The 19,781-nt window shown below is 51.3% G+C and overlaps 1 protein-coding gene and 1 pseudogene across 1 annotated transcript; both read left to right on the forward strand.

Annotated features, from left to right (window-relative positions):
• Positions 1-7,360: 7,360 nt before the first annotated feature.
• The window catches only part of LOC135287578 (zinc finger protein 229-like), a 116,132-nt pseudogene continuing 103,711 nt past the window's right edge, over positions 7,361-19,781 (forward strand).
• On the forward strand, positions 17,081-18,236 carry LOC135287612 (olfactory receptor 14J1-like). The gene has a single exon (XM_064400889.1). The coding sequence runs from the start codon at positions 17,081-17,083 to the stop codon at positions 18,011-18,013; it is 933 nt and encodes a 310-aa protein (XP_064256959.1). The 3' UTR covers positions 18,014-18,236.

Here is a 19,781-nt window from a genome sequence, read left to right on the forward strand (position 1 = left end):
GTTTGAAACAGTTTATGAAGATGGTGGCTGAAAACATGCATTTGGTTACATCTCACATTGTAACCTGAAACAGTGGGGTAATCCCTGCTTGGGGGGGTGAACACCACCCCCCCTACCCAAACTGGCTCAGGTGTAAAACCCCCACCCCGGGAAGGCCATGCACACAGGGGACAATGTCACACTTGCCCCACCCTAGTGAAGCTCTCTTTCCCTGTCTGTTGCTCTAACCCATTTTCTCCTTCTTTTCATCTCTCTCTCTTTACCTCACATTTACTGTTCAATAAAATCCACTTTAAATTTGGTCACCTTAGCACCTTAATTGGGGCAGAGGCATCTCTATCAATTTTATTAACAAGATTGTGACTTTTTTTGGCACTGTTGTCTGACCCCAAGTGCCTTTGACAACAGCATGGTTCCCTCCTCTGAGGAGCTTGTGGCTCTTTCTTTCTGGAGGAACCCTTGGAAACATGGACACAGCTTCCTCTGAGCAACTTATGGGAAAACTGATGTAGAAAATGGCTGTTGTGGGTGGCCAGTGTAAAGAAAATATTTTGTCATTCCTTGGAAAGTTTGTTCAAATCACTGGAGAAAAGGGAACGAATGTTACCAGTGTGATTGACAAGGTTCATTCACCCCAAGGTGAGGAACACAAGGCTGCTAAAGTGCCACAGGAAGCCCAGCTCAAGGAGCTACATTCCTGAATAACTCCCAAATGCACAGGCTTAGGGGCTTTGCCAAATGTGAGAATCATTATTCTCTTCATCCCTGTCACCTTTGTGATAGTTACACAAAGCTTTCTCTTGCTTTTTATAATCTGTAATGGGCCGAATTTCCACTTTTCTTTTATGGGAACCTGCCAGCAGCTGAGCTGGAACTGTGCAGGAACTGATAGAACTTGGAATTTTCACACACTTGCTTCTATTGCCAGTTTATTAATGCTTGGGATTGGTTTGCATTTTCATCACATGCGACTTGTGGGAAAATCAAATATTAATCAAAGTGGTTTATGCAGAGTTGAATTTGATTTCTGCCAAGTTTATTTTGTCCAGTGCCCAGGGGATGCTCAAGGGGTCTCTGTTCGTGCCTCTCACCCGGGGGGATGCTTGGGAAGGGCTTGTGGGGGCTGTCCCTGTCCCTCTCACCCCAGGCCATTCCTCAGGGGATGTCCCTGTCACCCCAGGGCATTCCCCAGGGGGTCTCCATCATTCTCACCCCAGGAAATGCCTGGGGGTCTCCCTCCCTCTCACTCCTGTACCAGGGGGTGCTCGGGGCAGTCTCTGTCCCTCTCAGCCCAGGGGATGCTCGGGGGGTCTCCATCCCTCTGGCCTCAGAGAATACTTGTGCAGGGCTGGGGACCAGGGGCTCTGTGTCCCTCTCACCGCTGAGGGTGCTCAGGGCTGGGGGGGCTCTCCGACCTTCTCATCCCTGGGGAGGCCCGGGGGGTCTCTGTCCCTCTCAGCCCTGATGTGCTCAGCCCCACCCAAACATCATTGGGGTCAGAGGGACAGAGACACCCCCAAACCTCCAGAAGGGCTGGACCTGGGATCATGCTCATACCCTCTTCATCGATTTAGCCCAGAAATGAGTTCTGCACCTTTAAGGCAGGTTCTGAGATCGAAGGGAGGCAGGAAGTGAGCAGGTTTTTTAGAAACTGCACTCCTCCATATACCCGCTGCTGGACAGATTGCAGGACAGGGCTCTCCTTTGGTTTTATTTTGCTCTTAGCTCTCTAAGGCAGATAAGTGCCCTGGACTGTGGTTTTTCTTTTACTTAGAGCTGTTTAAACCTGCTCTGAACATCCAGAAGAGCACTGGCAGCTCCACCTGTGGCCCATTGGCCCAAGCCTGGTCCACAGCATTTCCAGTGATGGAGAAACTGGTAAGAGACTGAGTGAGCAGAGCTACAGCCCACAGAGGGACTTTCTGAGTTTGTCATCTCTTTTGGAGCGTCAAGAGATTTTATTGTTTAATATTCGTCATTTGCTGTGCTCATAAATGCTTTGTCTTTTAAATAACCAGGTTTTTCCACTTTTCTCCAAAGAAATCTTTTCCCAAACTGATTGGGGGAGAGGCTGCTTGAATTTGCTTTCTAGAGGAAACCCCTTTTCTAGGTTTTCTCCCAAATTTGCCCTAAACCGGGACAGGGCAGTGGGGAGAGGAGAGAGCCCCAAGTGACTGGATTGGGGGAGGCTGGAGAGAGGGAGCCTGGGACCCCAAAACCTCCCAGCATCCCTAAGCAGGAGCCTGGAGAGGGGGGATCCACATGTGCTCTGGGATCCTTGGCAGCCATGAGACAGGGGACCACCAGAACCCCAGAGGGATGAGACTGGAAATGGGACACTCCTGGTGGCTTTTTTTGATTCACTTTTGCTTTTCAAGGTTTTTATGGATACCAGGTGACTTCTAGGGATGGACTTGGGCAAAGGACCTTCAGACACACTGTGCTCATCCCTTGTTTTTCCCCAAACCAGGATTTCCCCTTCCCAAATCTTGGCACAATAGAGGAGAAGGCTGCAAGGAAGAGGAAGATGCCCTGAGACACTCAGGTAGGTGAGGAGGAAGTCAGTGCCCCCTTCCCCCTCTCTCCTGCTCCATCTCCCAGCCCAGCATGGCCCCTGGCTGCAGGACAACCCCACTGCCAACGCCGTCCTGCTGGGGATGCACTGGGGGATCTCCTGCCCCTTCCCTGTGGTACGGAGGCACATTCACAGGCTCTGGGGCAGGAGGGGGAACCGCGGGTGGTTTGGGGTGCGTGGCTCGGCTGCTCCCGGCGCGGTTCCCCCGAGCCCCCGGCGCGGCTCCGCCAGGCCCCCCCACCACGGCACTTGTCGGAGGTTCTTTAACAGAAATGCTGGTAAATTGACCCTCTGGAATTACACTAAATACAATTTCAAAAAGCTGCTGGTTTGCTGGGCAGTTTGCCGAATTCCACATTGTTGTTTCTTTCAATAAAACTGCACTTTAATAGGTCTTTGTAAATTTATGCTTGCATAAAATTTGTGGCTACCATGGGCTTCTCTCAAAACTAAATTACATAAAAATATTACACACTTATTACATGCTTTTAATCCCTCGAGTAAATCCTTCATGCTGTTACTTCAGTCGCAGATTGTTCAACTTTTCAGTGCCTTATTTCCATTAATGGCATCAGAATAAGTTAAATTTTGTTGTACGTATAACTTTTAAGGATATTAATTTTTGATTCCGTGATGTTTAATTTAATGCAAATTCAGGGTTGGTAAGATTAAGAAAAGTTAAGCTTCATTATTGTTAGATTTGAGCAATGTTATGTTACATTCTATTAATTTGAATTTCTGTTGTTCTGGTTTGAAAGATAATGTGTGTATTCTATTTGCCATTTGTCACAGGTAGGGCGGTTATTGTCTGTTAATTGAGCTGTAAATTGGACCCCCAATGGTTCCCACAGATCTCCAAACACCTGCAAGGACCTCCAAGCTTTCTAAACTTCTTTTTGTGAGAGGAGCCTTAGAGCAGCTGTTTCCAATCCCAGTCCCAGACTTTCAAGATTTTGCATGTAAAGAATTATAAAGGTGGAATGAATCCTTTATAGAATTTGTCCCACGGGATTAAGAATGGCAAACCAGAGATATATAACCTATATATTATCTATATTATCTATCTATCTATCTATCTATCTATCTATCATCTACCTATCTATATTTATTTATTTTTATATATTTTTATATATTATACATATATTATATATATATTATAACCAATATATAGGATTAAGGATGGCAAACATATAGATTTCTGTAGATATATATTATCTATTATGGTAATGATTAGACAATATTGTCTTAATCAGAAAAATTTACTCCGAGGTATAACAGCTGCAACATATTATATATCATATATAATATATCATATCATATCATATTATATCATATACTAGGAAGTGATTTCAACGTAACTGCATTAAAGCAAAACCAGTTATTAAGCAGAGATTGATGTCACTCCATCTTGGTTTGGAAAGACAGGTGTCTGCTGAGGAAGGCAGAAGCCTCTCCTAAAAGCAAAATGTGAACCCCCTCCCCCTGAATTGTTATAAATTTTAAATTAAGGGGCTCTCAGGAAAAAATATGGGAGCAGGAATAACAGTTCTTTATTAGGGAAACAATAAAAATATAAAATAAACAATGCAGTAAAGCAAGACAACACTGACAGAGTCAGAACACAACCTGACACCCTGTTGGTCAGGGTGTTGGTAGCAGTCCAATTGGAATGGTGGCTGCAGTCCTCCTGGAGTGCCAGGAGTGGTTCTGCTGGAGCAGGGATCCTGTAGAAAGGTGCAGTCTTCCTCTGAAGATCCAGTGGAAGAGGCAGCTGCTGTTCCTCTGGGAAATCCAGTGGAGAAAGCCATGCTGGTGTTCCAGAATTTCAAGATTATATCTGGGTAGGAATGCTTGGCTCTCCCCTCTGGGCAGAGCATCTCACAATAGGATGCTGTAGTTCTTATCAGTCATGCAGTGCCATTCAATAGCCTTTATCAGCAGATGTCTGCCCAGAGGGAGGATTGGGTGTTGAAGAGATAAGGAAAACTGCCCAGTTAATAGAAGACAACTGCCATACAGATGGCAAAGAGAATACAATCTGTTTGGCAATCCAGGAGAGTGGGTTAGTGGACTACCCTCAGGGAATGCTCGCCTGGTATTGAAGGGCAGGGTGGGAGCACCTGGATCTTGGAGCACCCAGCTGCCCTCCAGGTTTGGAGGTGCCTGAGGAGGGCTGGGACAATGCCAGGGACATCCTGCAGTGACATCCCCCCTGTCCCGCTCGGGGTGAGCTCAGTCCCAAACCTGGCCCTGATCCTAGTCTCAATCTCACTCCATGTTTAGACACACTCACAGTTCTGTATTTAATCTCATCCCAGTGCCAGACTCGTCTAGCCTCAGACCCATTCCCAATCCCAGCCCTAAAGCCAATCCCATCTCTAGCCTTAACTCCAATCCCAGTTCTAATCCAAATCTCAGCCCTAACTCCAACTCCACCCCCAAATCCAGCCCTATCCTAAATCCTCAGCCCCAAACCAAATCCCAGGTTCAGCTCTTCTGGGGGTTTGGGGGTGTCTCTGTCCCTCTGAGCCCGATGATGTTTGGGTGGGGTCACAGCAGGGCAGAGGGACAGAGACCCCCCCGGCCTCCCCATGGATGAGAAGGTTGGAGAGCCCCCCAGCCCCGAGCACCCTCAGCGGTGAGAGGGACACAGACCCCCTGGTCCCCAGCCCTGCACAGGCATTCCCTGAGGCCAGAGGGATGGAGACCCCCTGAGCATCCCCCAAGGCAAGGGGACAGAGACCCCCAAGCATCCCCTGGGCTGCGAGGGACAGAGACTGGGCCGAGCACCCCCTGGCACAGGGATGAGAGGGAGGGAGAGCCCCCAGGCATTCCCTGGGGTGAGAATGATGAAGACGCCCTGGGGAATGGCCTGGGGTGACAGGGACAGGGACAGGGACAGCCCCCACAAGCCCCTCCCAAGCATCCTCCAGGGTGAGGCAGAGACCCCTTGAGCATCCCCTGGGCACTGGACAAAATAAAATTGGCAGAAATTAAATTTAACTCTGCATTAATCATTTTGATGAATATTTGATTTTTCAGAAAGTCACATATGATGAAAATGCAAATAAATCCCAAACATGAAGAAACCGATAATAGAAGCAATTCTGTGGCAATTCCAAGTTTCATTGGTTCCTGCACAGCTCCAGCTCAGCTGCTGGCAGGTTCCCATAAAAGAAAAGTGGAAATTCGGCCCAACACAGATTAAAAGGAAGAGAAAGCACTGTGGGGCTGTCACAAGGGTGACAGGGTTGAAGAGAATAATGATTCTCATATGTGGCAAAGCCCCTAAGCCTGTGAATTTGGCACTTATGCAGAAATTTAGCTACTTGAGCTGGACTTCTTGTGCGACTTTTAGCAGCCTTGTGTTCCTCACCATGGGGTGAGTGAACCTTGTCAGTCTCACTGGTATCATTTGCTCCCTTTCCTCCAGTGTTTTTAACAAACTTTTTAAGGAAGGAGAACAAAACATTTTCTTTACACTGGCCACCCACAACAGCCATTTTCCTCATCCATTCTTCCCTAAGTTGCTCAGATGTAGCTGCATCCAAATTTCTAAGAATTCCTCCAGAGAGGACCACAACCTCTTCAGAGGAGGGAACCATGCTGTTATCCAAGGCACTTGGAGTCAGAGAACAGTGCCTAAACTCGCTGTGCCAAAATAATGTTGCAATCTGGTTAAGAAAATTGTTAGAGAAATGCCTCTGCCCCAATTAAGGTGCTACCAAGACCAAATCCAAAGTGGATTGTATTGAACAGTAAATGTGAGGTAGAGAGAGACATGGAAAGAGAAGAGAAAAGGGGGGACAACAAGGGAATGACAGGGACAGAGACCTCCCCTGGGGTGGGGCAAGTGTGACAGGGCAGTGTTCTTTATCTCTTCCATGTATGAGCCATGATAACAACCTCCAGGGGCTATCTTCAGTGAATGGGCCATTGAGTGTCCCTGCAGGGCTGATAAAATGACATCATCCCATTGTGGGATGCTCCGCCCAGGGGGATGAGCCAATAATTCCTACCTGGATATAAGCTGAGCCTTGCAACACCGGTAGCACCTTGCGTACTGGGTTCCCAGAGGACAAGAGCTCCATAAGCACCACTGGACCTTCAGAGGAAGACCAGACCCTCCTACAGGATCACTGCTTTGACAGAATCACTTCATCACTGCAACAGAACAGCAGCCACCATTTATTGGGACTGCTGCTACCACCCTGAGCAACAGGGTGTCAGGTTATATCCTGACTGTGTCAGTTTAAGGCCGTGTTTCTGTATCATTGCCTTGATCTTAATTTTCTTATTAAATTGTAATTCTGTCTTAGATTCTCCACCTGGTTTGCCCGCAAACCAGTGCAAAACTCAATGCACTCATCTCTTGTTTTCCTCCCAAAACAGAATTTCCCATCTCAAAACCACTGCCAGATGGAGGAGAAGGCTGAGCTTAAGGGAAAGATTCCCCGGGACACGCAGGCAGGTGAGGAGGTAGTCAGTGCCCCTTTCCCCCTCTCTCCTGCTCCATCTCCCAGCCCAGCATGGCCCCCGGCTGCAGGACAAACCTGCAGCCAACAGCATCCTGCTGGGGAAGCCCTGGAAGGATCTCCTTCCCTTTCCCTGTGGCACAGAGGCAAATCCCATCCTCTCCTTGTTCTTCCTCCCCCAGACAAGGAGATGAGGATGGAGACCAGGGAGGACAAATCCCCACGGCAGAACCTCATGGAAGAGGCCATTTTGAGTGGCTCCATGGCACAGGAATCCAATGGGGAAGAAAAGACACAGAGATCCCATAGGATGAGGGGCTCCAAACCCAGCCCAGGGTACTCTGAGGAGGAAAGACATACCCTGGGCCAGGAAGGTGGAGAGTGCTTTAGCCAGAGCTCAGAGCTGGTGGTCCATGAGCAGCTTCATGATGGGGAGCAGCCCTACAAGTGCTTGGAGTGTGGGAAGAGCTTCAGGCAGAGCAGCAGCCTGATCCACCACCAGATGATCCACACTGGGGAATGGGCCTATGAGTGTGGGGAATGTGGGAAGGGCTTCAGCTACAGATCCACCCTTGTGACCCACCAACGCATCCACACCGGGGAGAGGCCCTATGCGTGTCCTGAGTGCCAGAAGAGGTTTCGGATCAGCTCAGATCTCCTCAGACACCAGCGGATTCACACCGATGAGAGGCCCTTCTGCTGCCCAGATTGTGGGAAGGGCTTCAAGCGCAATTCCCACCTCATCACCCACCGGCGCATCCACACTGGGGAGAGGCCCTACGAGTGCTGCATGTGTCAGAAGAGGTTTCAGACCAGCTCAAATCTCCACCTGCATGAGCGGATCCACAATGAGGAGAGGCCCTTCCGCTGCCCTGACTGCGGGAAGGGCTTCAAGCACAACTTCACCCTCGTAAGGCACCAGCGCATCCACACTGGGGAGAGGCCGTATGAGTGCGCCACGTGTGGGAAGGGATTCACCCAGAGCTCTGACTTGACCAGACACCAACGGAAGCACCAGTAAGGCAAGCCCTGCAAATGCCCCAACTTCAGGGAGAGCTTTGTGCCCTGCTCCAGCTTCATCCCTCATTGGAGGACCCATGTTGGGAAGAGCCATGGTGATCCATGTTCCCTGTGATCCATGCTGGGAAGACACCTGTCTCTTTTCCTGCCCCTGCCAATGACATGATGTGGGATCAAAGAACATGAGGGTCTGGCCAGGGCCGTGTCATTACATTCACTCTCACCTCAAGTCATTGCCAGGGGCAGGAAAGTGTCTCTCTCTCTCCCTGAGGAGAAGATTGTCCTTTGCAGGGAGGAGGAAATTGTGGCCGGGAAGAGACAGTCCTTGTGTTGCAGTTTTCCCTTTTTCATATCCCTTCTGTTGTCAATATTATTTTTGTTACATTTTGTTTTTTATCTCGTTGCTGTTCCCAATAAATTTTTCTTATCCCAGCCCGGGATCATTCCTTTTTGTGCTTTCCATGGAAGGCGGGAGGGCAGCGAGCAGCAGCGTGGTTTTAGCGGGAGCAGAAAATTGGGGAATCCCATTCCTAAACCCTGGCCCGTGGAAAGCGAGCATCCCAGCTGGGCCCAGCCCTGCTGGCCATGGCAACAGCCTTGGGAGCGGGTCCTTTGCCAAAGGTATAAAAGATTGGACAGGTGGAATTGAACCTTAATGCAATTTGTCCCACAGAATTAACAATGGAATACTAGATAAATTTATGTAAATACAGCTCTGATTGATTCTGATCATGACTAGACTGTATAGTTCGTTTACACCACAGACTAAATTTTATAAAATGAGTTATTTACTCTACTGTATCGGAGCTAAAACAATTATTAGATTATTCTGCTCTAGGAAGCAATTTTGAAGTGAACAGGGCCTAGCTGTAGTTGTTGGAGCCCGTAGCAGGCAGAGGAATTCTGTGCTTGGGGATGAGTGTGTTTCACTGGGTCAGGTTGTACAAAGCTCTTGCTCTGCATAATTCCTGAGATGGGGAATCCACTTCCCTGGAAAAACAGTTGCAGTTTTGTGCCATTCTCATAAATGTAAAATATTTTCTCCTTTAAACAATTGTAAATCTACCCTCATTCAGCTCAAAGATACTGAGCCTTGTTCTGTCACTGCAAGATTTGGGAGAAAATAACTTTGACTACTTTTTTCATTTTCACAGACCTTGGAGAGGACCCAAAAACCTCTCAGGATATGTTTTGGAGGCCTCATCCCATAACCAGCAGGGAGAGGCGGCAGACTCTGGGCTCAGTGGTGTGGAGACTGAGGACAGAATAAGAGCAGCCGGGGAGGGATTGAAGGGTGGTTTCAAACATCCTGGAGTTTTTCTTTATTGTGTAAAACAGCCAGAGAAAGAGATAATGGCACCAAGGGCAGCTGGGGAGGCCCAGACTGGACACCAGGAGAAAGGAATTTCCTTCCCAGGGCAAGGCTGTGGTGCAAGATATCCCCCATTCAGAGCCTGGAGCAGTCCAAGGCTTTGTGTGGGCAGAGGCAGGCAGGAGGCAGAGCTGTCAGCAAAGGAAGGGGCCAGCCAGGTGGGGCAGCCGGGGGATGAGGACAGCCTGCAGGGACAGAGGCGCAGGGCAGGGACACCGTAGGACAGCCTGGGCTGCACAGGGCACAGGGATGGGCAGCAGCTGCAAGGCCCTGACAGAGCCACCTTGGGCAGCACTTTGGCCATGGCAGACACAAAGAGCACCAAAGCCCCAGAGGGTCATTCAAGTCCTGCTGCTGTGTCTGTGCTGCTGAGCTGGGCCGGGCTCCTGGCCCAGAGGCAGCTCCTGGCAAGGGCAGCACTGCAGAAAGACAGCTGTGGCCAGGAACAGCTCCTGTGCACAGCCCAGCAGGGCTGGGGCACTGCCAGGGCAGCTCAGGGACACCAGCAGGGCACAGACAGAGCTGACAGGGGCTCAGCACTGGCAGGGGCTGGGGGATGTCCCAGAGGGGGCTGTGTCACAGCGGCACCTCTGTGGCTGTGTCCTAGAGGCACAGAGCAGCTGTGATGTCAGCAAGGGGCTGTGTGACTGCACAGAGTGGGCTGTGTGAGGTCACAGGTTGGGCTATGGCATCAGAGTTTGTTGTGTGAGGTCATTGAGCAACTACAGCATCATAGAGGGGATTCTGTGACATCCCAGAGCAGGCTGTGACATCATGGCATGGCTGTATGACATCATAGAGCAGGCTGTAAGGGCACAGTGTGTGCTGTGATACTAGAGAGTGGCAATATGGTATCACAGAGAGGGTTTTGTGACATCACTGAGGGGGTTGTGACATCACAGAAGTCTCTGTAATGTCATAGAGTAGGGTGTGAGGCCATGGAGCACACTCTGTCGTCATGGAAGGCGGCTCTGTGACATCAGAGAGTGGGTTGTGACATCACTAGGTGACTAAGTAGCATCATAGAGCCAGATGTGACATTACAGAACAGACTGTGACATCACATGGTGACTTTGTGACATCACCAAATTTTCTGTGACATCACAGAGCAGCTTTATGGTATCACAGAGTGATATTCTAGCACTAGCCCTTGTGATATCATGAAGGGGCTTTGTGACATCACAGAGCAGCCTGTGACATCACAGAGCAGTAGTGTGTCATCACAGAGTTGCCTGTGACATCATAGAGTAGGCTCTGTGACATCATAGAATGGATTCTGCCATCACAGGGCACCTGTGTGACATCACACAGGGGTTGTGACATCACAGAATGGCTGTGTGACATCCCAGGGGAGGATGTGTAATATCACAAGATTAACTGTGACATCATAATGAGGGCTGTGTCATCACAAAGGGGCTGTGTGTCATCACAGGGGCTGGGTGACATCACAGGGGGCACTGTGAGGTCACTGGGGAGGTCACTCTGCCCCAGCCCCCCTCACAGTTCCCCCAGAGCAGTCCAACACTGCTCGTGCACAGCGGGGTCCCCTGTCCCCCCGGGTCCCCCCGCCCCCGGCGCCGCAGCCTCCCCCAGAGGATGTTCCACGAGATCGACCCCAGAGCCTGACATGGGGACGGGGGGCCGGAGCCCTGGGGATGGGACAGGGGGACAGGGACCCCCCGGCAGCGTCCCCATGTCCCCCAGGGCCAGAGCCTGGGCCAGGGCTCCTTTACCCTGTTACAAACGAGGGCTTGAGAACGCTGAAAAAATCCCCAGCAAGGGATCAGCAACAACCAGATTTAATATTAAGCAACAGCACCACAAAGTTCCTTGGCAAGAGTCACTCTGTTCCTGAATGGGCAATTCAGGCACACAAAGGAAACAAAGAAACGACAAAGCCAAAAAAAATCCAGGCAATCAAACCAGAAATGAAACAAGAACTCTCCCTGTGTGTGTGAGTGTGCCAAAAGGGCAGTGAAGGCAAGCATAAAAGGAATATGGCCTAAAAGCTTAACACAGCTCAAACCTAATAGGGCTTAACCTTGACTTCTACCTTGAACTTCACAATTTAGCAAAAGAACAAAGCCTAACAGTATTTCACCTAACTTAAAACGTATGCCATACCAATTTAATAGAGAAATAACACTTAACAGTATTTAACTCAGCTTATAACTTACATTAAACATAACAACATAGCAAAGGAGCAATTCTTAGCAGCATTTAACTTCACTTAGACCTTGTGACTTAACCTTACTTACAGGCCTGACTGACTCAGCTATCCAAGGCACTCCAACCCCTCAGGGAGCAGCATTTCTGCCACATCTCCCCAGCACAGGCACTCCTGTGTGCACACAGACACAAAGAGTCAGTGCAAGGCACCTGTGAGAAATTCCCCTGAGGGCAGGAAATGCTCCCTGTGGATGCTTTGGCATCTCCCCAGCGGGTGAAGGGTTGAGCCTGGAGGAGTGGGGGGATCGGCCCAGGCTCCATCATTGTTCAGGGATCCCTGAGTGCAGCAAACGGGAGAGTTCCCGGCTGGGAGAGGCCCCACTCAGAGGGAGTCGCTGGCCCAGGAGAGCTCCAAGGGGCTCCTTTTGCAGCGCTGTTTGTAGGGCCCCAAGAGAGGGGCTTCAGTCACAGCAATGGTTCATCCTGGCCGCACTTGGCATCAACAGCTTTCTTTGGCACTGTGAGAACAGGGGTGTTGTGCCACTGAGGGAACAAAACCAGTTCCCAGGGCTGCTCCTCCAGAAACCAGGAGCTGGTTGGGCAGCAGCAGTGCCTGGGGCAGACAGTGTTTGTGCTGAGCTGCAGAGGAGCTGAGCCCAGGGGCTGTTGGCCAAGGCCGAGGCCCAGGGTGTAGCCATGATATTTTAGTGAAAAATCCTTTGCTAGGATTTTTCCTGTCCTGAGGAGCTGAGAACCTCAGGAAAGAAATGTAAAGAATAACTATCTGCTGCTGTGGAATGCCACAGATGCATCTTTCATTGGTCCATGTGGATTGTTTTCAATTAGTGACCAATCACAGCCACCTGTGCCAAGGCTGTGAGCAGTCACAGGATTTTGTTATTGATTCCTGTTCTATTCTTGTTTTGGTAGCCTTCTGATCTTCTTCTCTCTGTTCTTTTAGTATAGTTGTAATGTGGTATTTTAATATAATATATAACATAATAAGTCAGCCTTCTGATGAAAATGGAGTCAAGCCTCGTGTCCTCACACAAGGGGTTTCAGTATAAACAAGAGTCCTGGCCAGGCTTTGGGAGAAACCAAACAGGAGAATGAAACCAGATGTTCTCACACTAGCAGTGATGTCAGCTTGTTTGTTTGACAGTGTAAAAGCTGTGTCCTTTCACAGCAGGCTTGGAGTCCGGTTCCCTGCAAAGTTGGAGGCACCTGCAGGAATTCCCAGTGTCTGGGAGTGGCTCTGCAGTCCTTGTCTGCCCCAGCTGATGTGTGGATCTGGGTGATGGTAAAGTCTGAGGGTAACTGGTGATGGACCTTTCTTTAATCACTGCAGGCAATCTTTGGTAGTAATGACTGGATGGATTGCTGAGCTTCTTTTGTAATTCTTTGCTAACGATTATGTGCTTTGCTGAGCTTATCCTTTTGTAATTCTTTGCAGCTGTGCATTATATAAATTACAGGATTTCTTAAGTTGGTGTCTGTGTCTTTGGTACTGACCCTGCCTGCTGGTAAAACAGGGCCTCCTCTTGCCTAAGAGTTATCTGGGAAGGCAAAAACCCTCACTCCAAAATTCCCCCCTTCCTCCTTGCTCCCCGCACTTCATACACTGAGCATGATGTCCTGTGGTCTGGGGTATGCCCGGGGTCAGTTGGGGTCACCTGTCCTGGCTGTGTCCCCTGCCAAGCTCCCCCACAGCCCCAGCCCCTGCCCAGCGTGGCTGGAGGAGGGGCAGGGCAGGCCTTGGCTCTGTTGCAGCTCAGCAAGAACAAAACCATCTCTGCGTGCTCAGCCCTGTGCTCAGCACCCGGCCCAGCAGTGTCTCAGTGCCAGTGTCTGTGCCCTCAGTCCCTGCCAGGGCTTTCCATGGCAGCTGCCAGGACAGGTGACCCAGGTGTCACCCCCAGTGAGGGCTGCCATGGAAACAGTGCCAGCACTGCCCCTTTCTGTCTGGCTGAGCTGGCCTTTGGCCCTGGCAGTGCCCTTTGCTGCTGGTTCCTGGTGCCTGAGCGGCCAGCGCGGCACAGGGCAGGTGGCCATGGCACAAGCCCCCAGCCAGGGATCCCCTCTGGCTCTGGGCAGTGACAGCAGCCCTGAGCAATGGGCTGGCGCGCTGGGGTCGGTGCAGTGTCCATCCAACAGTGTCTTGTAATGGCCCAGTGCAGACTGGGATGATGATCCACCCTCCCAGCTGGCCCAGGGCAGGTCTGCAGTGCCCTTCCCCACAGCCTGTCTGCACAGAAGCACTTGCTGGGTGCTCTGCATTTCCTTTCCCTCACTCTTGCGTCTCTCCCACACCTCCCAGCTCAGAGCTTTCAGCTGCAAGGAGTTCAAAGCTGGTCTGTCCATTGGAGTTGGTCTAATTCTGCCCTGAGCAAACTCTGGATTTGTGTTTATTGCAGAACTTTCTGTGTTTCTAAAATATTCCTTGCAGGGTTCTGCCTCAGGGAAGGGGAACCTCCTTGATGGCAGCTTGGGCTTGGCACACACTTGAGGAGGATGTCTGTTTTCAATGGGGAAACTCAGGAGTTTTAGATTGGTTCAAAATACAAAAGAAGATGACCCCTCTTTGGCTGTGTACAGCTAGTTCTCTGAGCAAAGCAGGTCCCAGGTGAGTGAGGAAGACAAAATGGGCATGGGGAATGTGGAACAAGGTTGTCCACGCTGCGTCAGACCTCAAGGCACAGCTTCTCTGAGCAGGCCAGAGCTCATGAGGAGAGTCCCTGCTGGACCAATATCAGTGACTGAATGCTGCAATCACCTCTTGTGTAATAAGAACAGCAATAAAAGACACCTTTTAAAATAGGAATACATACTTCCTAGAAGCTCTTTGAAATATTTCTCCATAACTGAAAAAGGAAACCCTCCTAATGAACTGCAGTAGAGTGGAGGTAAATCAAGGCAGAGCCATGGTTTGTCAGGACTTGCTTGATGCTAATAAGCCCCAGGGTGCATTTAGAGCTGAGCCCTGGAACCTCAGGACCTGAGAGGAGATTGTACAAACCTGTCCAGGAGTCCAAGTCAGAAGAAAACCCCAAAGTGTGTCGAGGCATGAATGGGTCCCACTGAGGTCCATCCCAGCACAGGGGCCTCATGGACTCCTTGGAGGAGAGAATTGGGAGCCAGGATGGCACAAAAACTTCTCAAAGACTCAGTGTGAAAAGGAAAATCCAAAGTACTTTAAAAACCTTGAGTACCTCATAGTATTAATGAGCCCCACTGAGTGTCAGTACAAAGCTCTCAAGGGACTCGTTAAAGCAGATAACTGGGGCCATGATTGCACAAACCTCTCCCAGAGTCTGTATCAAAAGGGAAACACCGAGTACCTTAAAATAACTGAAGTACCCTGAAGCATTAATGAGCCCCACTGAGTGTTGTTACTGACAAAGCCTCTCCAGGGACTAATTACAGCAGATAATTGAAGGCCATGATTGCACAAAGCTCTCAGAGACTCCAAGGCAAAAGCCAAACCCAAAGTCCTTGGAAAAACCTGCAGTCCCTGGGAGCATTCAGGAGCCCCCAGGGCCATTGCTGAGCAAGGCTCCCCAGGGACTCCTTCCAGCAGATCCTTGAGGCCACTGGGATGTGGGCTAGGAGGGGATGCTGAGGGCAGGACAAGGGGCTGACAGTGCCCAGCCTGGCTGGGGCTGTGCCAGGAGGCCCCAGGGCCTCAGGACAAGGTGTCTCCTCCCAGCCCTTGCTGGCACAGACCCTGCTGCTGTGCCCCAGGCCACCAAGACTTGGCTTCTCTTTGTCCCCACCTGGCATCAGTGCCTCCAGTTCTCTGCTCTGCCTGGGGACTGGGGACACTTTCTCAGTCGTGTCCCTCAGTGGGACCCATTAAAAGTCCAAGAAACTTTGGAGTTGGATTCTGCCTTGGAGTTCTGGAGAGGTTTCTTCAGCTGCCTCTCAGGGACCGATGTTCAGGACCTCAGCACAAAGCCCCAGAGGGTCATTAAAGTCCTGGTGCTGTGTCTGTGCTGCTGAGCTGGGCTGGGCTCCTGGCACTGAGGCAGCTCCTGGTAAGCAAGAAGAGCTTCAAAAGCACATTTCTCTTGCTGAGCAGCTCTTGTGGCAGCCCAGCAGGGCTGGGGCACTGCCTGCAGCCACCCAGGGCACAGCCCAGAGGCACAGAGAGCTTCAATCAGTCAGGGCTGGGAAGGTGCTGAGAAGTGCCTGGGGCAGAATCACTGGCAGCCCTTGGCACAGGAACCTCTGGCTGCAGGACAATGCAGCTGCAGCTCCTGGAGCCATCTCCTAAAGCTGGAATATCCCAATGTTTGCAGACTCTGTGAGTACAACTCTGAGTATTTCTGGTGCAGGGGAGGTGAAATGCTCATGAAGCTCTGACATGCTGAGGGGTTCTGATCAGTCATAAAATATTTTCAAGTCAAGGATTTTGATAAAAAATCAGAAATTTCCTAAGACTTTGTATGCAGTTTCCTACTACTGGAGAATGGCATAGAGGGAGAATGAACAATAAAGGATGATTATGAATTATTAATTATGAATTTTGACAAGTGCCTGAGACATCTGAACTGTTACTTTTAGTGATCAATAAGTTCACAGTAGATCCCTAATGTGCTTTAAGACACTCTGCCCATGGACAGTAGCAGCATCGCCTTTGCTGGACCCGTCAGGCTCAGTCTGAGCTGTCCTTTGTCCAAGCTGCAAACAGAACCTGCCCCCAGCCAGTGCTCTCCAAACAGGCAGGGTTCTGTCAGGCCAAGGAGAGGGCACAGAGATTTGGGGTCTGTGAGTGCTGGCAGGGAGAGATCAGGCACAGGGAAACTCCTGCAGGAGGAAAATCTCCAGGAAGCAGAGAGAAGATCAGGCATAGAGAGGAAACAAAACCCAGCAATGCTGTGGCAGGGAGAGTTTAGAGATGTCCACAGGATCCCCTCCAGTGCAGCCCCTCCCTCTGAACAAGCCCCCTCTCTCCTGTCCCCCAGCCAAGCCTCTGTGAGTTATAAGATTGATGGGGAAAGGCAGAGGTGTTCTGGCACTGAAATGAGTAAAGTGAGACCTTGGCTACAAATGTGGAGCTGGGCTGTGGTGGATCCATCTGCTCTCAGCAGTACCTGGTGATGTTTATGGAAAACTTGGGAGTGTGAACATCTTCCATCTGAGAAAGTTTTAAAGCCCAGAGAAACTCCAAAGAGAATGAAGTGCCAGACCATCTCCCCTCACTCTCTACTCATAACTTTGCATCACAAAACTTTCTCTGTCCTCCCAGAAGGCTGTAGAAATGCTGAGGGTTTTTGATATCCAGGAATACCAGGACAGATATGGGAGAGCTTAAAGCGAAAACCCCAGGACTCATGAACAAAAAAGGGTGTCTGTGTGTGTTACAGGGAACGGTGTATGGGAAATAGCATTGATTTTGGTTACAGGTATCCCCTGTAACTCTTCACTGTCCTTTCTCCATGAACAGGTCCCCATGTGCAGCCCCAGCAAATGTCCAACAGCAGCTCCATCAGCCACTTCCTCCTGCTGGCATTGGCAGACACACGGCAGCTGCAGCTCCTGCACTTCTGCCTCTTGCTGGGCATCTCCCTGGCTGCCCTCCTGGGCAACGGCCTCATCATCAGCGCCGTAGCCTGCGGCCACCACCTGCACACGCCCATGTTCTTCTTCCTGCTCAACCTGGCCCTCAGCGACCTGGGCTCCATCTGCACCACTGTCCCCAAAGCCATGCACAATTCCCTCTGGGACACCACCACCATCTCCTACACAGGATGTGCTGCACAGCTCTTTTTCTTTCTCTTTTTCATTTCAGCAGAGCTTTGCCTCCTGACCATCATGTGCTACGACCGCTACGTGTCCATCTGCAAACCCCTGCACTACGGGACCCTCCTGGGCAGCAGAGCTTGTGCCCACATGGCAGCAGCTGCCTGGGCCAGTGCCTTTCTCTATTCACTGCTGCACTCGGCCAATACATTTTCCCTGCCCCTGTGCCATGGCAATGCCCTGGGCCAGTTCTTCTGTGAAATCCCACAGATCCTCAAGCTTTCCTGTTTCAAATCCCACCTCAGGGAAGTTGGAGTAATTGTATTTTCCAGCTCTTTAGCACTTGGTTGTTTTGTGTTCATTGTTTTCTCCTATGTGCAGATCTTCAGGGCTGTGCTGAGGATCCCCTCTGAGCAGGGACGGCACAAAGCCTTTTCCACCTGCCTCCCTCACCTGGTTGTGGTCTCCCTGTTCCTCAGCACTGGTATATTTTCCCACCTGAAGCCCCCCTCCATCTCCTGCCCATCCCTGGATCTGGCCCTGTCAGTTCTGTACTCAGTGGTGCCTCCAGTCCTAAACCCCCTCATCTACAGCCTGAGGAACCAGGAGCTCAAGAGTGCCCTGAGGAAAGTAATGACTCTATCTTTTCAGAGACAATAAACTCTCTTTTTTCTCCTCCAGAACCTTCAATCTCCTGGCTGTTTTTTTCCTATTTGTCTGTTTATTCCTTGAGACATTTTTTATTATTTTTCTAGTGCTGTAATGTTTTTAATAAAATACTGTAGTACTACTCTTAGCATTTTCCATGAACATCTACTTTTCTTTTGTAAAACAAAGATTTTTAGAAGACTTGTTCCCTGTGCATTTGAATAAAAATAAGTGGCTGTCCTGACCTGTGTGTTCAAGGCATTTCCTCAGCCCTTCTCTGGCTCTGCAGGGGCAGTGCCTGTGAGCAGAGGTGGAGGGAAGGGGCTCCCAGCACAGCAGCACGGCCAGGGACAATGGCCCTGTCTCTTTCCACATCTGCTCCTCCCAGCTCCACACTCCCCTTCCCAGCCCTGCTGTGGGTGCGAGGCCGGAGTGCTCTGGCAGCTTGGTCACTGTCCTGCTGTGTGTCCGTGCTGTGGCCTCAGGCAGGGACAGGCCATGGGCACTGCTGGGACACAGCTGGGCTCCAGCACAGCAGCTCCACCAGCAAAGGGCATCTCCTGAGCGCAGGGCAGGAAGGCTTTGCTCCCCTCCAGAGTCACTCTCAGGACTCTCAAGAGGCTCCTTGTGTTCCTTATTCTCCCAGGGCTCAGTGGGAAGAGATCAGGGTCTCACTGGGGCCTTCAGGGGACTCAGGTCTGGGTCAGGTTTTGCTTGTTGGTGGCCAGTGCCCATCAGATGCTGAATGGTCTGAGCTGAACCTTCCTGGGGCTCTGCAGCTTGTGCCAGGGCTGATGGCAGGAGAAGGTTTGTCTGGAGGGCCTTGGGAGCTGCCAGGAGAACACAGGGGACCTGCAGGGACAGGGTGTGCCAGGGACCAGCAGGGAGTGGAGCTCACTGGGCACAGGCCTGGCCAGGCTGGGGTCACCCCGAGATCCAGGACTGAATGTCTGCTGTGAGCCAGGAGAGCTCTGCAGCCCAGGGACACAGCAGGCCCAGGGAAAGGAGTCTGGGCACTGCCTGCTCTGAGCCTCAGGGAACTCCCCCAGGAGGATCCAGGGCAGCCCCAAGCCCCTCTGGCAGCCCTGGCACAAGGCAGGCACCTCTGAGCCCCCTCCATGGCCCCGCAGAGCCTGTGTGGGAGGGGGTGAGTGCAGGGAGCACCATCAGCTGCCTCTGTGTGCCAGGCTGAGCAGCAGAGCCCAGCAGAGGCAGCCCAGGGCCCCGGGCAGCACAGCCCCCGTGCTCTGCAGAGCAGCAGCCCCAGCTCGGGGCTCTGGGCAGCAGGGCAGGGGCTGCAGCAATGGCTGCTGGGGCCAGCACAGACGTGTTCCCCTGGGAAAGGCTCTGGGGGCAGCTGGCATGGGCCAGGAGCAGAGCAGGAGCCCGTGGGTGTGCAGAGGAGCCCTGGCAAGAGGCTGCCCTGTCCCTGGGCCAGCAGGAGCTGCCTGAGGAGCCCCGGGGCCAACTCTGCTGCTGGGCTGGGCAGCGGGGCTGGCCCTGGGGCTGCAGGAGCTGCCCGAGCTGAGCATCTGCTGAGCATTCCAGACCCAGAATGGCTGTCCCTGACCTCCAGTGCCTGCAGTTCCTGCTGCAGGGCCAGACCTGACTCTGCTGCTCTGCTGGGCTGGGGCAGGGGCAGGGAAAGACTGAACTGGGCAGTGCCAGGAAGAGGAAAACAACGGACCCTTGTCGCCATGAGTCCCCCCGCAGTGTCAGAATACACTCCGTGGTTCCATGAGGCCCCAGGGTCACAATGGCCCCTTGGTTCCATAAAGCC

This window comes from Passer domesticus, chromosome 30 (genome assembly GCF_036417665.1).
Source record: "Passer domesticus isolate bPasDom1 chromosome 30, bPasDom1.hap1, whole genome shotgun sequence".
Classification (NCBI taxonomy): domain Eukaryota; kingdom Metazoa; phylum Chordata; class Aves; order Passeriformes; family Passeridae; genus Passer; species Passer domesticus.